Genomic DNA, 17,382 nt, shown 5'->3' on the forward strand with positions numbered 1-17,382 from the left:
ATCGAGAGGCTACCTAGCGGCACGATGTAAATATATTGGTTTCTATATATTTCTTAGATAAGAAAACATAATTTACATACGTATAAAACAAAAAAAAAATACACACGATACTTCAAGGACTTCAAACCCTAACCCACTTTGTGTCGTCGTCGGGAAGCTGGGTTAGGTCGACAACAGGGGATGGGATGGTATGGATTTACTAACTTGTAACCTTGTACTTCAAATAGCACATACGTGTCACTCCAGGGTTTTGAGCCTTGCTCGCACCTAATATTGGCATTGCAATGCTGAAATGCTCTGTGAAAACTTGGGTTGCTTTAAGTGCCCCTTTTTTCCTAGTAAATAGTTCAAACCATTTTATCGACATGTGTGCCCTATATCAGATAAATTTCCTTTTTCTAGTAAATAGTTCAAACCATTTTATCGACATGAGTGCACTATATCAGATAAATTACTCATTCGCTATTTCCCGTTTAAAGCATTTCGGTATTGCAGAATGGAATCCGTAAAGTTGTTTTTTTTTCGAGTCTAATACACATTCTCTGTTCTGTTCTTGCGTATTCATATTCTCGTGTCAGGTCATCAGGCCATCCTACATCATTTTGGCGTCCTCAGCTTCGCAGCTTGAGTGACTGATGCTATGGTTCAGAGAAGAATTTCCCTGAATTTGGCAGCTCAAGTAACTGTGATACTGAAACACATTGCTTGACTAGGCTTGAAGCATCCAATTTGGCATACTTTCCAGTTCCAGGAGAAAAAAAAACTAATTACAGTACCTATGAGAACTGAACTACCTTTGTAAGGTATGGGCAGCATTGAGATATTTGGTCACTGGTATTCATTCCACTTGAACGAAATGGAAAGGCGACTAGTTTACAAGGTGGGACTGAATCAAATGCCCATAGTGTATGGTTTTCGCCCAGCTTTACCTTCCCTTCTTAATTAACTTTTGCCTTCGTTTCAAGAAAAAAAAAATCGCAGCTCATAGCAGCCACCGGTCAAAAGAATCATCCTGGGCTGATAGCACAGGCAATCAACACATTTTATTCGATCTCTATTCGTCATCATCGCTGTTTGGTTACATTACCATGACAGTTCAAGGGAAATGCATGCGACCACCCACTTCAGGCTTACAAGCGCAGACTACATATATACGTTGGCCTTCGTCAGGCAGCAGAGTTTCCACCAGTCACTGGCTATGTATTATTTTTCTTCACCATCCGGATGCACCAACAGCTGGTGATCCGGTACCATGAGGAGGCACCCCTCAGACGAGCACCTGAGCTGCAGCTAGCCTAGCAATCGGGACCCTGCCAACAAGTTCCATGTCAAAATGTTAACTGAGATATATAGTGTCAGGCTAGTACTAATCTTCAGATTTTCGATCATCTCGGCCAACCTGAAAGGGGAGCAAGAAACATAATCCAGCCCAGCCTTTGCAAAGAAAGCAACTGAAGATGGCTCTCCACCATGTTCTCCGCAGATGCCCACCTGTTTGGAAACAACCAATCAGCCAAATGAACTATAGATAAATTGCGCAGCACTTGCAGTGTCCTCCAGTGCAATACTGACCTTCAAATTAGGCCTTGCTTTGCGACCCCTCTCGGTAGCAATCTTAACCAGCTCCCCCACTCCTCTTTGATCAAGCACCTGGTATATATAATTCATCACGGGTAAATTTATAAGTACAATATGATATGATTGTGCTTATACATAAAAATAAATAAGAGAAGAACATGCAGAATGAATAGATATGTGAGTTGTTCCAAGTCTGTAAATGATGAAAAATACGAGTGCTACTAAAGCTGAAGTTGGCTATGGTCCCGGGTGTAACAAATTTACCTCAAAGGGGTCATGCTGGAGGATACCCTGAGCGAGATAGATGGGGAGGAACTTCCCTACATCATCCCTGCTGTAACCAAACGTCATCTGCGTGAGGTCATTTGTTCCAAAAGAGAAGAACTCGGCCTGCTCTGCTATCTGTCAACCAACATGACGATGTCAGGCCATATAGCTTTCAAGGAACAGGGACATGTGTAATTGATAATTTTTTATAAAATTATTCTTTGCACTTGGAAAACTCTCATCAACCTTGGTAACGTTGAGAGTTCCCATAATCAGTGCATGTATTATTTGGTCTACATGCTGAACAGTAATTGGCCATAGATGGTTTTTTCATGGAAAGAATCGAGCTATCATCAGCTGTTTACCTCATCTGCCACGAGAGCTGCCCTAGGAATTTCTATCATAGTCCCAACTTTGTAGCCAATGGTTTTCCCCATACTGGTGAAAACTTTGTTGGCAATTTGGCGGATAAGAGCCACTTGATGGCCCAATTCCTGGCAAAGTCAAATGTCAAATGTCTGGAACAAAATCAAGTGGCGGATCACATTACAACAACAAAACCAAGTGCATTTCAAGAGAAATGTAACTGTCCAATTTCTAGGTGAAGTCAACATTTCCGTAAAAATGTGTTGTATATTTGTATGACCGCACATAATTTTGGAATTACACAGGCATAAAATGTTTTACCTAATTTTCTCATTAAATGTATATGACATTTTCAACAGCATTCAATGTGCATGTACACTTCACATCAGCAATAAAATATGCAGGAATAGAAGACATGCCTGAGGTGTTCCAACCAGAGGAACCATTATCTCTGGAAAAACCTGAATACCCTGGTTAGTCATGGCTATAGCAGCTTCGAAAATGGCTCGGGCTTGCATTTCTGTTAATTCAGGATATGATATACCAAGCCTGAAATATCAGCATTGCCAACCTTAGTAAAGGGGAAAATAAAAATATTACTAATAAGACAGAGGAGAACAGTCATGTAAATGAACATGGAAAAAACGTGATTCAAAAGTGAATAAGCTATGAAAAGATTACACGAATGGATATATTCTGTTTAGCCGGAAAAAATGTATTTATATTCTGATGAATTAATGGATAATCCAATCTCTTTATAATAACTAAACAAACAACAAGGCAAAAACACCAACCTGCAACCACGGAAACCAAGCATTGGATTTACTTCTGAAAGTTTCTCCATCCTTGCAAGGACATCATCCTCAGCGGCTCCGGTTTCAGAACATAGCTCGCGCACAATATCCTCGACGTTCCCTTCTGGAAGGAACTCATGAAGTGGAGGGTCCAGGAGCCGAATAGTCACCGGGAGACCTGAAATGTAAACACTGATGTTCAGACGGTTCTGTGTGACAAAACTGTTTATTCCCTTTCAAAAGATGTAGTTTTAACTAACGCTCTATGGTTTGCCAATCCATGGTAATTGCTTGTTTTCAAATTCATTTACATGGATCATATTATTCATATACCTAATACCACTCCTGCAAGGGACTGGACAAGTAAGGCAGAACTTTATATCTTAACCTGAATGATTAATGACAAATAATACCTTATTCTTTGAAAGTAATTTGCATCCTAATCTCACAACTTTATCTACCTTTTGTGTTTAATGATAACATTCGATAGTCAATGCTCGCTTACTTAAGAAAGTAGGCCAGTTCATGTTAAATGAACTCTCTCGAGACTCGAGTGCACCTGATCCATTTAGACAAAACAAATATACAAATATGTAGAAAATCTTCACATACCATCCATAGCACGGAAAATGCCTTCAAAATCAGACCTCTGATAAGGCAGAAGACGATCTAGTGCTTTCTGCCTCAGTTCAACAGTTGGAGCCATAATCATCTGCCTCACAGTCTTAATCCTCTCATCAGAAGCAAAGAACTGCAAAAGACATTAAGAACATGAAACTTTTTTATTGTCAAGGAGAGTAGACTTGCTTCCATAAAGTTCACTTTGAACTGTTGGGCTACAGCAAAATTATTAAGGTAAGGAATTAAGTATCCTAACAAAACAGAAAGCAAACAGTAACTAAGAAGTTAACACCCACCATATGTTCTGTCCGACAGAGTCCAATTCCTTCTGCCCCATTTTTTCTTGCTGCCAATGCATCCCCAGGGGTATCAGCATTAGCCATAACCTAAAACATGAAGAGCATAATAAGGATTTTTTTGTTGAAACTTGTGTAATGCTTTGAGATGACCCGATAACAAAACGGATGCCATTTATAGTTAATTTCCTCTCGAGGCATTTCTTGTTCTTTTATTTCTAAGAAATTTACCTTGAGCTTCCTAACTTCATCAACCCAGGACATGAAAGTTTCCAAGTCAGGGCTAAGGGCTGGTGGGGAAAGTGGCTGTTTGCCAAGGATCACATCACCGGTTGATCCATTGAGTGATAGCCAGTCACCCTCATAGAGCACCTTGTCTTCAATTGTTACCACCTGTGAGTAAAGAATGAACAAAGTAAGCAACTCTATAAAACAAAATGATGAGCATAAGCTTATCATGATTTTATTACGAATTTTAGGCTGTAAAGAAGCATTGTGTCTAACAAAGCATTTCTTGGATATGTGCAGCATCAAGTTCAATCACCTTTTCAGTTTCATTTACACGGATGCTTGAACACCCTGACACACAACATTTGCCCCAACCACGCGCTACAACAGCAGCATGAGAAGTCATACCGCCTCTTGCTGTAAGAATTCCAGCTGCTGCATGCATGCCACCAACATCCTCTGGGCTGGTCTCTGTCCTCACCTTTACATTCAGAAAGTTCAAAAATATATCAGGACAAACTCTAAATTACAATGCAGAGATTTTCATGTGCAGTCAAAAAAAAAAGTTGTCAGTAATTGAAATTTCGTATAAGAAACCCTTCAATCAACTATTCTAACAAGAAACATGAGATAAGAAGACCTCCCAAAGACGATTAACAAAAAATCTTGGACAAAGCAACCGAAGCACAGGTCCAACTAAAAATGAAATAAAATGAAGGAGACCACCTGCCATGAAAAGGAGGACAAAAAGGAAATGTGAATACCAGAATAGCAGATTTCCCTTGGGCATGCCATGCTTCAGCATCTTCAGCGGTAAATACAATTTGGCCCACAGCAGCCCCAGGTGATGCTGGTAAGCCTGTGGTAATAACCTTGCCTTTGTATGAAGCAGCCCCAGGGTTCGCAAACTGTTTTCGTAACATAAGGATAATAAACGTGTCAATGTATTGCCACTATCAGTTGTTAAGTGAATCTCAAATGAGCGTGTCAAAATAAAGTTGTCGATATCAATACAAGTGACTGAGTTTGAATTTGCATGTTAAAAACTGATACTGAAGTTGATCCCATATGAGATAAAATGACAAAATCGAATTTTGATATAAAGAATGTAATTATACATATACATCAGAGTTCAGTTGTATGTTAGAAAACATAGGCTTAATGATTCTAATATCTTCAATGGTTAACAGTGCATTCTCAGCATGCAAGCGATGTAGTCTTGTGTAACATAAATAAGTAATTCAAATAAATGCTGAAAGAGCAGACAATTTGTTAGGATAATAGAGGTGTTGATTATTTTATACCTGTGGATGAAGAAGCTGGTCCAGGTGACCTGGTTCTACCATCTTAATCGCTGTATTGCGATTAACAAGAGCCTCATTAACCATGTCTACAGCAATCTTGACAGCGCCCTTGCCCGTGCGCTTTCCTCCTCTGCACTGTAGCATCCAGAGCCTATTTTCTTGAACTGTAAATTCGATATCCTGCATTACATATGGAAAATACAAGTCACTCACCATGAAAATAGTAGAGATGCAAATTAATATTTTTTCTGAAACATATTGAGAGCAGGATCATGATCAAAGAGCACTCATGCAGTCAAGTTATCAAAGAAATCACTGCGATGGTGCTTGAATATATGAAAAGATCATGCTGATATCATCACATAAACTAACTAGTTCGCTAAGTTTTTCATGATGTTTCAAAATTAGTTTTGTCGTATTAGGGATCAAAGCCAAGTTGCTTAAAACTACAACAGTGACAGGCCCATTGCAGGGGCTTCGGCAAATCTTTGGGTTAAGTAGTTCTTTCCAACTCACAAAGTACAGAAGGGGACATATCACACTGACAATGAAAGAGTGGAATACAAAATGAACTAGAATAGCATACCATCATATCTTTATAGTGACCTTCTAGTATTTCGCAGTTTTCAACAAGCTCCACATAGGCCTCCGGCATGTGGTCCCTCATGGCATCAAGATCTTCTGGGGTTCTGATCCCAGCAACAACATCTTCACCCTGCATAAGAAAAGCTCTTCAACTGTGTGCAGTAACCATAAATCATGTCATCATGCCTACGCAATGTAGCTTGGCAAGACTGTCCAACATGCCACTCGTCCAGTATGTGCACATGCAAAGCACAACAGCTAGAATTCAGAAGCACAGAGGAGAAATCAGAATGTGCCATACCTGAGCATTTACAAGGAACTCGCCATAAAGCTTTTTCTCTCCGGTGCTAGGGTTCCTAGTGAAGAGGACACCAGTGCCAGAGGTGTTCCCCATGTTGCCAAACACCATGCACTGGACATTTACGGCGGTGCCCTTCAGTCCGGTGATCTGGTTAATGCTTCTATACTTGTTCGCTCTCGGGCTGTCCCACGAGTTGAACACAGCCAGCACTGCTAACTGCAGTTGCTTCTTCGGATCTATGCCAAGACAAGAGACAGCATATAGGCATATCAGCAAGGTGAAATAAAACACAAATTCAGTTTCAAGATACAGACTTCAGATAATAAAAACAGGGTGGAACATTATGGACAAACCTGAGGGGAATTCTTCTCCTTTGGCCTCAACGTAGACATTCTTGTACTGACCCACTAGCTCCCTGAGATCACTGGCAGTCAGGTCGGTGTCATTGTGCACCCCTTTGGCAGATTTCATGGCTTCGAGTTTCTCTTCGAAAAGTGCATGAGGGATGTCCATGACCTGATAAATAAAAAGGAAATGTCCTCCTAAGAAACAATGCCCTTGCTAGTTGATGGTTTCGTACAGAGTACTACAGAATAAACCTTCGCCCAATTTCTTCGTACAGAATAACCTACCACAGTAGTATTAAGCGAAGAGCACCAGAACATGCAATGCAGACCCAAATGTCAGATTAACTAGGCTGTAGTACTGTCTCTTATGAGTAAGTGGAATTTGACGAACCCAAGCTTGCGCTGTCATCGACAAATAAAATCTATCCGCTCCTAACGATTCAGTATTTCCTCTTTTACCAGGGCATCGCGGCCAGGGAAATCGAAACCGATCTAGCCATCGGGGCCGAGCTCCAGCCTCCACGAGGCGCGCAGGCGTGGGGCGACCTCCCCCGCGCGGGCACCGCCGGTGGCGGCCCGGCGCCATCGGCGGTGAACTGGCGAAGTGCAGTGGTCGGTGGACATTGGGTAAGCATCGAGAGAGGGGGCGAGAGAGAGTTCGGTGTCGAAGGTGTCAGGGACCGACCGGGCCGATTCAGAACTATACTCTATACGTTGGTGATTTCAGCTCAAGATTTGAACCCTCCGAGTTTTGAAATTACACTGTCGAAACTTAGAACTCAGTGGTCATTCGAAATTCGGCATGTCGAATCGCTTCTGAGGACGGGGGTGACTGAAACATCGAGTGACATGGTAGTACTAGCATCATTGAACTATGGCTTCACTCGAGAGCTAGCGGACAACACCAACTTTGGAAAATTTGTTGAAACCTCCAGGACAAACAAGATAGATAACGCAGATATGTCATCTATCAACTCTGTTGGAGCAGTTTCTTTTGTCATGTTTTCCGTCAGCCCACAACAAACTGCTTTTAATTGTTTCCATTTTTAAAAGAATATAAATAAATCTTTTCATGACAAATGAACATGCTGGGCTAAAGAAGGAAGTTTCTCCTTCCTCTTTTCCTGTCTTATCAGAGTGAACCAATAGTGTCAAATTGTAACACAGGTCGCCTTCATCGATAATTCCTTAATTTCATACTGTATACCCTGCGAGGCTGCGACTGAATGCAGGGGCGGAGCCAACAGGGTGGAAGGGTGGGCCCGCCCCACCCTAATATTTGGCCCAGCCCATATGTCTTATATTGAAAAAAAAAGCCTAGCACAAGTAAGGTTTGCCCCACCCTAGTAAAATGGGCTGGATTCGCCACTGACTGAATGTGTTTGCAAATAGGAGGACTAATAATATATAGTCTGCATCAGTAGTTTCTTTCTCTTTTCAAGAAAAGAATTTGTCTCCTTTTTCTAAATTAAGCAACTAGTTTCCCTTTTTTCCCTTCCCTATTCTACTTGTGTGCGGTATATTTAGACACAAATATATCACCAACCGCGCGTATTCTGCTTTTTTCTTTTGGACAACCCACGCGTATTCTACTGGCCAAGATGGCAAGAGTACTTAGCCCAATAATCATTTTTTACCAGTTAAGTACTCCAAGGATACCTCGCAAGCAACACAAAAAGGCGCAAACACCTTTGTCATCACGTTGAGAAAGCAACAGCCGCGGCAGCAGCCACCGTCTCGGCGACGCAACCGGTGTCAAACCTAAAGCATCCGTCGCTCCCACTCCAACGGTTGGTCGATGCACGCAAATTACCATTACCATGCCCAGCAGGGCAAGCAACCAGTCCACGTGCATGGTATACGACGGATCGAGCTTAATCAGCTCAAGCAATTAGCAATTCAGAGCCAAGTGTGTAGTGCAGTAGTATAGATCGAGTACTGACCACGTTGCCGAACATGTCGAGGAAGCGTCGGTAGGAGTCGTAGGCGAAGCGGTCGCCGCTCTTGGCCGCCAGCCCCGCCGCCACCTCGTCGTTGAGGCCCAGGTTGAGCACCGTGTCCATCATCCCGGGCATGGACACGGCGGCGCCGGACCGGACGGAGAGGAGGAGCGGCCGGGCCGGGTCGCCGAGGCTGGCGCCCATGTACTCCTCCACCCACCGCAGGCCCTCCAGGGTCTCCTCCCACAGCCCCGGCGGCAGCGCCCGCCCCGCCGCCTGGTACTGCTCGCACGCCTCCGTCGACACCGTGAACCCCGGCGGCACCGACAGCCCGATGCTCGCCATCTCCGCCAAGTTCGCGCCCTTGCCCCCCAGCTGCACATCAACATATACAAGCATATAAAATTATCGATCGAGCTACGTACATACAATGGGGAATAACTAATTAAATGAAGCTTCTCATGAACAAGATTACGGATCAGTTACCAGTTCCTTCATGGCCTTGTTGCCCTCGCTCTTGCCCTTGCCGAAGTGGAACACCCGCTGCAACGGAACGCATTGAGCAGGAGCCATTAGTGCAATGCAAAGTTACAAACCAGTGACGACGAACGCTGATGATGATGAGCTTGTTGTTGGATGCTCATGGAGCTGAGCAATGCTCTATTTATAGCAACGTACGAGGGAGAGTGGGGGGCGGTGGCGTGGCGCTCTGATAAGACGTCATCGAAAGATTGGCGCGTGCGGGGGACGGAGCAGCCCAGGGAGGGGCCGGCTGGTCCAGTGCCAAGCTTAGTGATGCACTAAAGGACTACATTCTGATTTACTTGTCGCAAATTTATCTAGACGGTTTTAATACATAGAAAAATACGAATCTAGATAAATTTGTGATGTCCTGTGTCGTCCCGCCGGTGCGCCGCGTCGGCCTTTTGGTGCCACCGCTGCGTTGAGTTGGCCTCAGCTTGCTTGGGCATGTATGTTGCTTGCCCGCTTTTTGGCTTTCTCCTATGCCGCAAGGAAAACATTTCTTTTCCGTGTGGTAGGCTCTATAGGATGGGGTCTCAATAGTTTCATTTTTTTTCTAAAGCCCAACAAAAAGCTGCTAAATAATGCACATAAAAATATAGAATAAAAAATTACTCACACCGTTTCATTATTAGTTGCCACAAATTCATCTCGGGGAGGTATGCTCGAGATGGATTGGGGGTGATTGGAGGATAAATCGGGGAAGATGAATATGGCGTGTGGGGGAGTAACAGGTAATCCTGGTTGGGATTGTTGTTTTCTTGTGTACCAAATAATTTTATGGTTTAATTTAGACCAAAATTTAGAGTCCGGGGTTTAAAATAGATGTTTTCCTTGCGTGAACGTTCCAAGTTGCATCTTAGAGGTCGACGTGTTCCGCGCCGCACAGTCTTCTTGTTTCACGCACTCCGCTTCAGGCTCTTTGCTCACGCTCTTTTAGTGTGGGCCTAGGATAGTAAAATTCAAAAGAAAAAAAAAACCACCATAATTTCGTGGAGTCTTTTGAGTAGTTCTTACGTAATTTTAAATTGTAGCATGCGCGTTGCAGAGTTTCCATGACATTTCCTACGAGTTGTATGCTTACCTAGGTTATTCGATGTTTGTTTCAAAATGTTGTGAACATATGTTTCTATAGGCGTCGGTGATTTCTGTTGCAAATGAATTTGCAGCAAAAGAATATGTTGCTTTACACCAATTTTACGTTGCACTAACTTTTAAAAAAATATTGATAAACTATATTTTTCATGGTTATACCATCGTCATATCCCCCCGATATAAGGATAAAAGATTGTTTTCAAAAATGCGTCAGCGCCATGAATGCATGTGGTATCCCCCGATATAAGGTCCACGTTACTAGTCAATTGGCGCCAGCTCGATGAATGTGTCAACGGGAACGCAGAACAGATCGACACGGCCAGCTCGCGACTAGTACGGGGGGAGAAGGGATAGGGCGTGGTGTCCGTCGTGGCAGGATGGGCTCGGTGCGCGTCCGTCAGAGGATGGACTCGCAAGCTCAGCTACACGCACGCACGTTCTCCCCAATCTCTGCATTTTTTTGCTGAAGGGTTTACATGCCGTCGATGACCATCTACCCGGTGACTACGACATGAGTTGTCAAACCGCGAGCGATCTCTTCGTTTGGGTAAGGATATCGTCGCGTTTCAAGCGTCTGGTGGTCAGAAGAAAATGCATACAATCTGGTAAAAGCGTTCGGTTGGTAGGTTTTTTCTTTGTGAGGTAAAGGGTGTCGTAATTTTTTTTGCCACGTATTCGATCTGCAGCGGTGGACTATCCCTCTGGTCGAACCTAGGAGGAAAATGGCGCGAATATGATTTGCGTCACAGGTCTTTACCATCGTGCTGTCTAAAAAATCGATTAATCTACCCTGAAGAACGTGCTTGGTCGCAAACAAACATGTGCGTGATCGCTGGCAATTACGGCACGCGTACGCGCAAGAAAAATATATGGACGCCCACGAAAAGGATCAAGCCAAGAGTCGTGGCCGTGGGATATAGCAAAGCGAAGGTCAAACGAGGATAAGGCACGACGGTGGCCTCGATCGATCAAAGCACTTGTAGTTTTGGATCGCTGCTCTTACGGTGGGAGCGGATAGTATCGGCACGTACGCCCAGTCTGTGCGGATCACGCGCGCGCGCCACGCAAGCAAGCAAACCCACCGGGCACCGGCGCCCGGCGGCGGGTCTTCTCAGGCTCCCTGGTATTCTGCTCTCTGTCACGTACAGCGCGGCGCGTCGGTGTGCAGTGCAGTGGGAGCAGAGCACAGCGTTCCTGTCCGGCCGAGGATGCCGCATGGATACAGAGAACACAGGAAGTACTAGTATAAAGATACAGTATTTTTTTCATTTGAAGGAACAAATGCAGACCACTTGTCAGTTAACTACTGCCAGCGAGAATGTCTGAATTTATGTAGTATGTGCGCGTCAATCCTACCTAGCGAAAACTGTCTGCATAACGTGTTACATGTTTTTCAGCTAATCGGCCATTTCAAAACTGTTGATTTTCACGGCGTCCTGTGCAGGACTTTCAACTTTGAATCTGTAGTTGCAAATCCAACGAGACATATACGTGTAGTTTGCAAATACCGGCCCCTTGTGACAAAAAAAATAGTTTGACAGAAGTGAGACGGGCGGACATTGGCTGCATCGCTAACGTATCAGTCGCTAATGTTTGACAGAAATGAATTAACTAGCTATAGAACTACTAGTAATAGTTCACTGAACCTGTGGGTAACTGAACACACTGGTTTTCTAAGCAAGACTGGTGGTTTTCTCGGCCATCAAACAACAATTGATACGGATGAGTCGGATCAGAAATTGGTTTCCGTTCATGAACAGATGTCGTACTTTGACTGGTAATACTGTTTTGAATATTTACGTTGAGAACTTTTTAATCGAGCTACTTTAAGTTTTAGCCATATTTATACAAAAATCTAGAACGCCAATTTAATGTTACCCAGATATTGATGAAGTACTATGTAAATTATATGTTATATTTAAGTTGATGAAGTATTAGATTCATCAGATATTTGAATTTTCATACTATGTAAACTGTAGTATGTTGTAAATTGAACATTATTTAAAGAAAATAAACATGGTTAAACTTGCTTATTTTATAGCGGAGGGAGTAACGGTTTAGTGCTACTCCTGTTGCATTTTGTCATCAGAAAGATAAACAGGCGAACAAACCGAGACGCTAGGTATATGATCTACATATACACCCCTATATATATGGGGTGTGTCTATGTCTCGATCAACCGAGAATTTTTTAAGTCTCAGTCACCTTAGAAAAGTGCAACTGCAGTTCAAAAAAATGTGCAACTCAGATCAGTTGTTGCACTTTTCTGACAGAAAAATGCAACTCAAGTGCATTTTTGTGAGTGACTGAGATTTAAGGAATTCTCATAGCATAACCGATATATATATGCGGCTATTTCGTGATGCTGCCTGCTAAATAAACCTCGGCAACAGGGATAAATGACATTCATGCATTCACTGCTAAAACATGGGGCTAATTGGCTGCTGTTGTCGAATTGCCCGTGGTTTCGTGTACTTTTTTCTTCGGGAGAAGTGGTTTCTTGTACTAGGCCACACAATTCTTGGTTTTACTTGCGTGATCACAGCCTTGGACACTTGCCTGCTGGTCATGCATGATGGCTTAAGCAAATTGCTAGATTGCCAAAATGCATTTGGCCCTGTCTAACTGTGGATTCCTCGCTCGATTCCTTTCACATTCCTGATGTATTGAACCATGGAAGGAAATTAGCTCTTTGCCTGGGGCAAGTCATGCCTGTTTTTCCGGTTTTGGTGAAACCATGGGCTTGTTAAGGTGCAATCCGAACAGAGATCACTGTGTTTATCCTCTGTGTGCAGCATGAGAATATTTACTTGTTTGCCCAGTGCACAGCAAAATGTTCTGTAGCACTCTACTGTCCACAAGTGAGTTATTCAGCAGTGCGCCTTATTTCAATTTTATCAAACGGAATTGTGGCAGCTTTTGTGTCCCTATTGAACATAGATTCTTACATTATTACAGCAAAAGAAAATATTTTACATTTTGTTCTGTTCTTCTCTCTTGTAACATGGAAAAGAACTTAGCTCTTTCCGTGGGGCAAATAATCCTTGTTTTTCTGGTTTTTGGTGATACCATGGGCTTGGGCTGCAATCCGAGTAGCAAAGTGCTGCCTATACGCCTCTGCTCTAAAAATAAATTCCCTATACTTTTCGAACCGCAGAGCAATATGGTCGTCAGTCTCTACATTGCAAGTTATGCAGCACCTTCTCAGAAACTCCAAATGGAAGCCAAACTTTAGGGGGCCTTTCATTTTCAATATTTAAATATTATATTTTAAAGTTTCAAAAAAAAGTCTAAAAACATGTATGCATGTAGTCCAGGATGTGTGTACTTCAAGCATCGAAAATCTCAATACGAAACTCTCTAAATTTGAGGATACGTAAATATATCAAAAGTGTAGATCTGATTATAGAAATAGTGCACATTTTAAAACTACAAAATTTGTCAGATTTTTTTGTAGAGCCCAGATTACAAAGAATTTCAGATTAGGATTTTGCACACTTGTAGGACACATCATGCGTTACATACGTACTTTTTTCAGAATTTTTTAGAACATGTAAATATGACTTTTGAATTTTAAAGATAAAGAGCTCCAATGAGACCGGCCTCCATTTATCCAATCTCAGCAGTTTCTATCATATATATACTTCAAATGATAGAACTCTACATGGTTTGTGTTCCTACAACTGAAGCAAGATTCCTACATTTTGTTCTGTTATTTCCCTGATGATTGCCAGGCTGTCAATGGCAGGCCAGATTGATAGACGGTGGGCCCAATGGGCCGTTTATGATCTAAAGTTGGGGATGAAGGGCAACAGTTCTTGACCTCCAAGGTGACTAGCAGCCAGGGCTTCAGCACATGTTTTGATATGGTTATTTTCTTTAACGGGTATCCTATATCTCAATTATCTCAATTGATTTGCTCTTTCCGTGACTTAGATTGATTTGTGTAGATATGTATGTATTTATTAGACACATTTTAGCATGTAGATACACGCAAATTGAGACAAATCTAAGTTATTTATTTGTGGACGGAGGAAATAGATGATTTTCTAAGTCTCGGTGGTGCAATTTTAGTTTAATAATAGTGCAAAACAGACTATTTACTTATCTAAATTGGTTGAGACTTTTGAATCGATTGAGACACAACACACCATTACTTTATACGGGATTACTATTTCTCAACTAGCTGAGATTTAACTTAGTGCTCAGTCAAGTTCATGAACAAATTTGCATCGCGATTCGTACAGAGTTGCAACTAAGATTTTCAGTTGTATTGGGGTAGCAACTCAGAAAAAAATCTGTTCCAAGTGGGATTTTTTACTTGCAAGTTGAATTCCAACTATCGATATTTCCAGTTATGTTGCAACTGAGATTTTCAAATCGTAAGTGAGTTGCTACCGAAAAATTGGTTAATGCGCATTGCAAAATTATGGGATGAGATCACTTTGACTTTGACTGAGAATTAAGCTAATTTTCGGACGACTAAAAATTAGTCAAATCCTTACTTATACGTTATGATTCATCCATTTGCAAGCGCAGAATAACGCATTCTTTTCTCAGTTTATCATTATTTCCACTTGTTGCAACATTGCGGCAATGAAAATGAGGGTATATAGAGGAGTAGTGTTCCATCGCCTTTCACTTTTAGTTTGCAGAAAAAAGAAACACTGCCACTGTCAAGCTCAATCTGGAGGCGCGTTCATGTCTGTGTGAAAGGCCAGCCGTAGCTCCGGCGAGGTGCGAAAGGCGCGATCGGTAGACTACATTTGGCCAACTCGTTTTTCGATTTGATGCATCTTCGACTTGGCAAGCTATACGCAAGAACCTGGGTAACAGCCACTAAAAATCCGTGTGATCGTACGGAACTACGAATGTCAATCGACTGATCGAAGAGCAACGTGGCCCGCACAAGTCAACCGTGGGAAGCGATAACGATCTAGTGACTCACATAGACGAGTGGCGAGCTGTTTACATACCTTCTTCGTCGCGGGTATTGGCGCCGCGACTGCTCTGACCGGCGAGCAATGCTGGCCCCGCGCCGAGCCCGATCCCGAGCGGATCACCTTCGGTTTCGCGTGCCGGGCTCTCGGCGCCGCCGCCGATCGGGCCGCCTCCCCGTTCCTCCTGCCGCCGCTCGTGCTCGGCCTCTGCAGGCACACGGCCCTCGAAACTGACGGCATCCTGCACCCATAATCACACTTCACCTGCGTCAGTTCATATGCTACTTCACCGGCCGCGTGATCGCCGGCGACGAGCTAAACGGATGGAGCAGTGGACAACAGCGTACGCACCTGATCGGAGCTTGCTGCGCCGGCGAGGTACCTCCAACAAGCGTGGAGGAGGAAACGCGTGGACGTGCGTGTGTGTCAGTGTGCGTATGGGCGGCAGCTCGTGCGTGTGTGACCGAGGTGAGATCGCGGGGAGAAAGAGGAGACGAACGGGTGAATCGGGCGGCTTTGGAACCAGGCTGCCTTGGAATATACCGTACGTGGCACGTGGCGCGACGTTGGTCACAGGTGAACCAATCGCGGCGGGCGCTCACCTTATCCCGGCCTTGGACCCGTCCTGCCTGGCCGCTTCTTCTTGTGGTCGCCACGAGTGGCTCCAGACGCCAAAACCCCCGGCTCCAGGAAATTCCAGAGCCCCGGTTCCGGCAAGTGGTGGAGAACACCGGCCGGAGTTCATCAACCTCACGGCCCCGAGGCAGCATCGGTCCTAGGCCCTCTAGGAGGACCACTCTCACATGCCGATGTGACGTCAGTAGGCTAATCATGCTGTAATTCAGTACCTCCTTTTGCTCTAATAATTCTTATTTTGCGGGATGGAATGCGGGCGCGGCCTGCAACCCTAGATCTCACGAAAAATAATTCGGGCCACTGTTTCCACTCCTTTTACGAGTTCTCTTCATAGCATTGTTTTAATAATAGCACACTAAATATATAGCATCCGAGCAATGTCTCGCTAAATGAAATGTATTTTTTCAGAAAGGGGCGCTTTATTACTTTAACCAATAGAGCCACTCTCTACATAGTTAGGATGCACACAGCTGTACAAATATCTGTTACAAAACACCAAACAATTCGATGAAAAAAAACCAAAATTCTCGATAAATAAAACTAGCTAGGTGGATCCATACGAAGATCACGCTGCCACCCGTATTGGGAAAAAATATCTCTCGCCGTATCCTCCGACCGCGAAGACACCTCCGTAAAGAGGTCTCGATGCTCCATCCGCTGAAGAGACACCCATGAGCGAAGCGTAGCTGTGCACCAGTATATGACCTGCATAAGAGAGGGAGAAATATTATTGAAAATTTTGTCATTTCTACATAGCCAGAGCGACCAAATAAATGCAATCAATTCCATCCTAATAAGACGTTTAAACCTAACAACCACACCATTGAGTCAATTACCAAATATATTGGCAACACTACGCGGTGGGTATAAGGTAGATCCTATTTGGACAGCTGATCATACAGACCTAGCAAACTTACACTGGAAGAACAAGTGTTTAATAGTCTCGTCTTGGTGATAGAATACACACTTTTTACTTCCATGCCAGTTGCGTTTGGCAAGATTATCTTTAGTGAGGATGACCCCGCGACGAAGATACCATGCAAACACTTTCGTTTTGAGCGGTATTTTCATCTTCCAAATTTTTGAATTATTATCGACTGGAATATCAGGCTGAATCAAAACATTGGACATGGAAGCCACAGAGAATGAACCATTTCCGGTGAGATTTCAGCGAAATACATCTGACCCATACGTCAACTGAACTAGCTCGAGACGCTGTAGCAATTCATGCCAGGAGATTTGTCTAGGTCCGATGAGACTTCTTCTGAACGTCACATTCGGTGGGAAAGTTTCCAACACCTTAGCGATAGTATCACTTTTATGGCGCACAATATTATACAATACCGGATATTGTTATCGGAGTGTGGCATTACCAAGCCATTTATCCTCCCTGAAACGAATTTCGACCCGTCCTTAATAGAGAAAGATCCATATGGAAAGAAATACTTCTTTGTATCCATAAGGTCTGCCCAAAAGTGTGAATCTCCTGGTTTCCAAAGAACCTGAGATAGAGCCTTTGAGCCAACATACTTTCTCTTGAGGAGTGTTTGCCAAACTCCCTC

General features: G+C 43.4%; 1 protein-coding gene across 2 annotated transcripts; it reads right to left on the minus strand.

The window, feature by feature from the left end:
- Positions 1-998: 998 nt before the first annotated feature.
- Positions 999-15,616, minus strand: LOC124706551 (pyruvate, phosphate dikinase 2). Of its 2 annotated transcripts, none has more exons than XM_047238217.1 (20): positions 15,536-15,616; positions 15,221-15,431; positions 9,114-9,170; positions 8,631-9,002; positions 6,694-6,856; positions 6,341-6,576; positions 6,041-6,169; positions 5,455-5,634; positions 4,915-5,058; positions 4,467-4,631; positions 4,154-4,315; positions 3,923-4,012; positions 3,618-3,756; positions 3,006-3,183; positions 2,631-2,760; positions 2,211-2,339; positions 1,843-1,980; positions 1,573-1,650; positions 1,400-1,491; positions 999-1,310 (listed from the first exon to the last, which is right to left on the minus strand). In XM_047238217.1, exons 2-20 carry the CDS (start codon positions 15,422-15,424, stop codon positions 1,268-1,270), a joined length of 2,829 nt encoding a protein of 942 aa, XP_047094173.1. In that variant the 5' UTR covers positions 15,425-15,431; positions 15,536-15,616; the 3' UTR covers positions 999-1,267. The 2 variants fall into 2 exon arrangements, with proteins under 2 accessions (XP_047094173.1, XP_047094174.1); XM_047238218.1 differs by having other exon boundaries at positions 15,221-15,425; positions 15,536-15,601.
- Between the last annotated feature and the right edge of the window lie 1,766 nt (positions 15,617-17,382).

Source organism: Lolium rigidum, chromosome 4 (assembly GCF_022539505.1).
Source record: "Lolium rigidum isolate FL_2022 chromosome 4, APGP_CSIRO_Lrig_0.1, whole genome shotgun sequence".
Classification (NCBI taxonomy): domain Eukaryota; kingdom Viridiplantae; phylum Streptophyta; class Magnoliopsida; order Poales; family Poaceae; genus Lolium; species Lolium rigidum.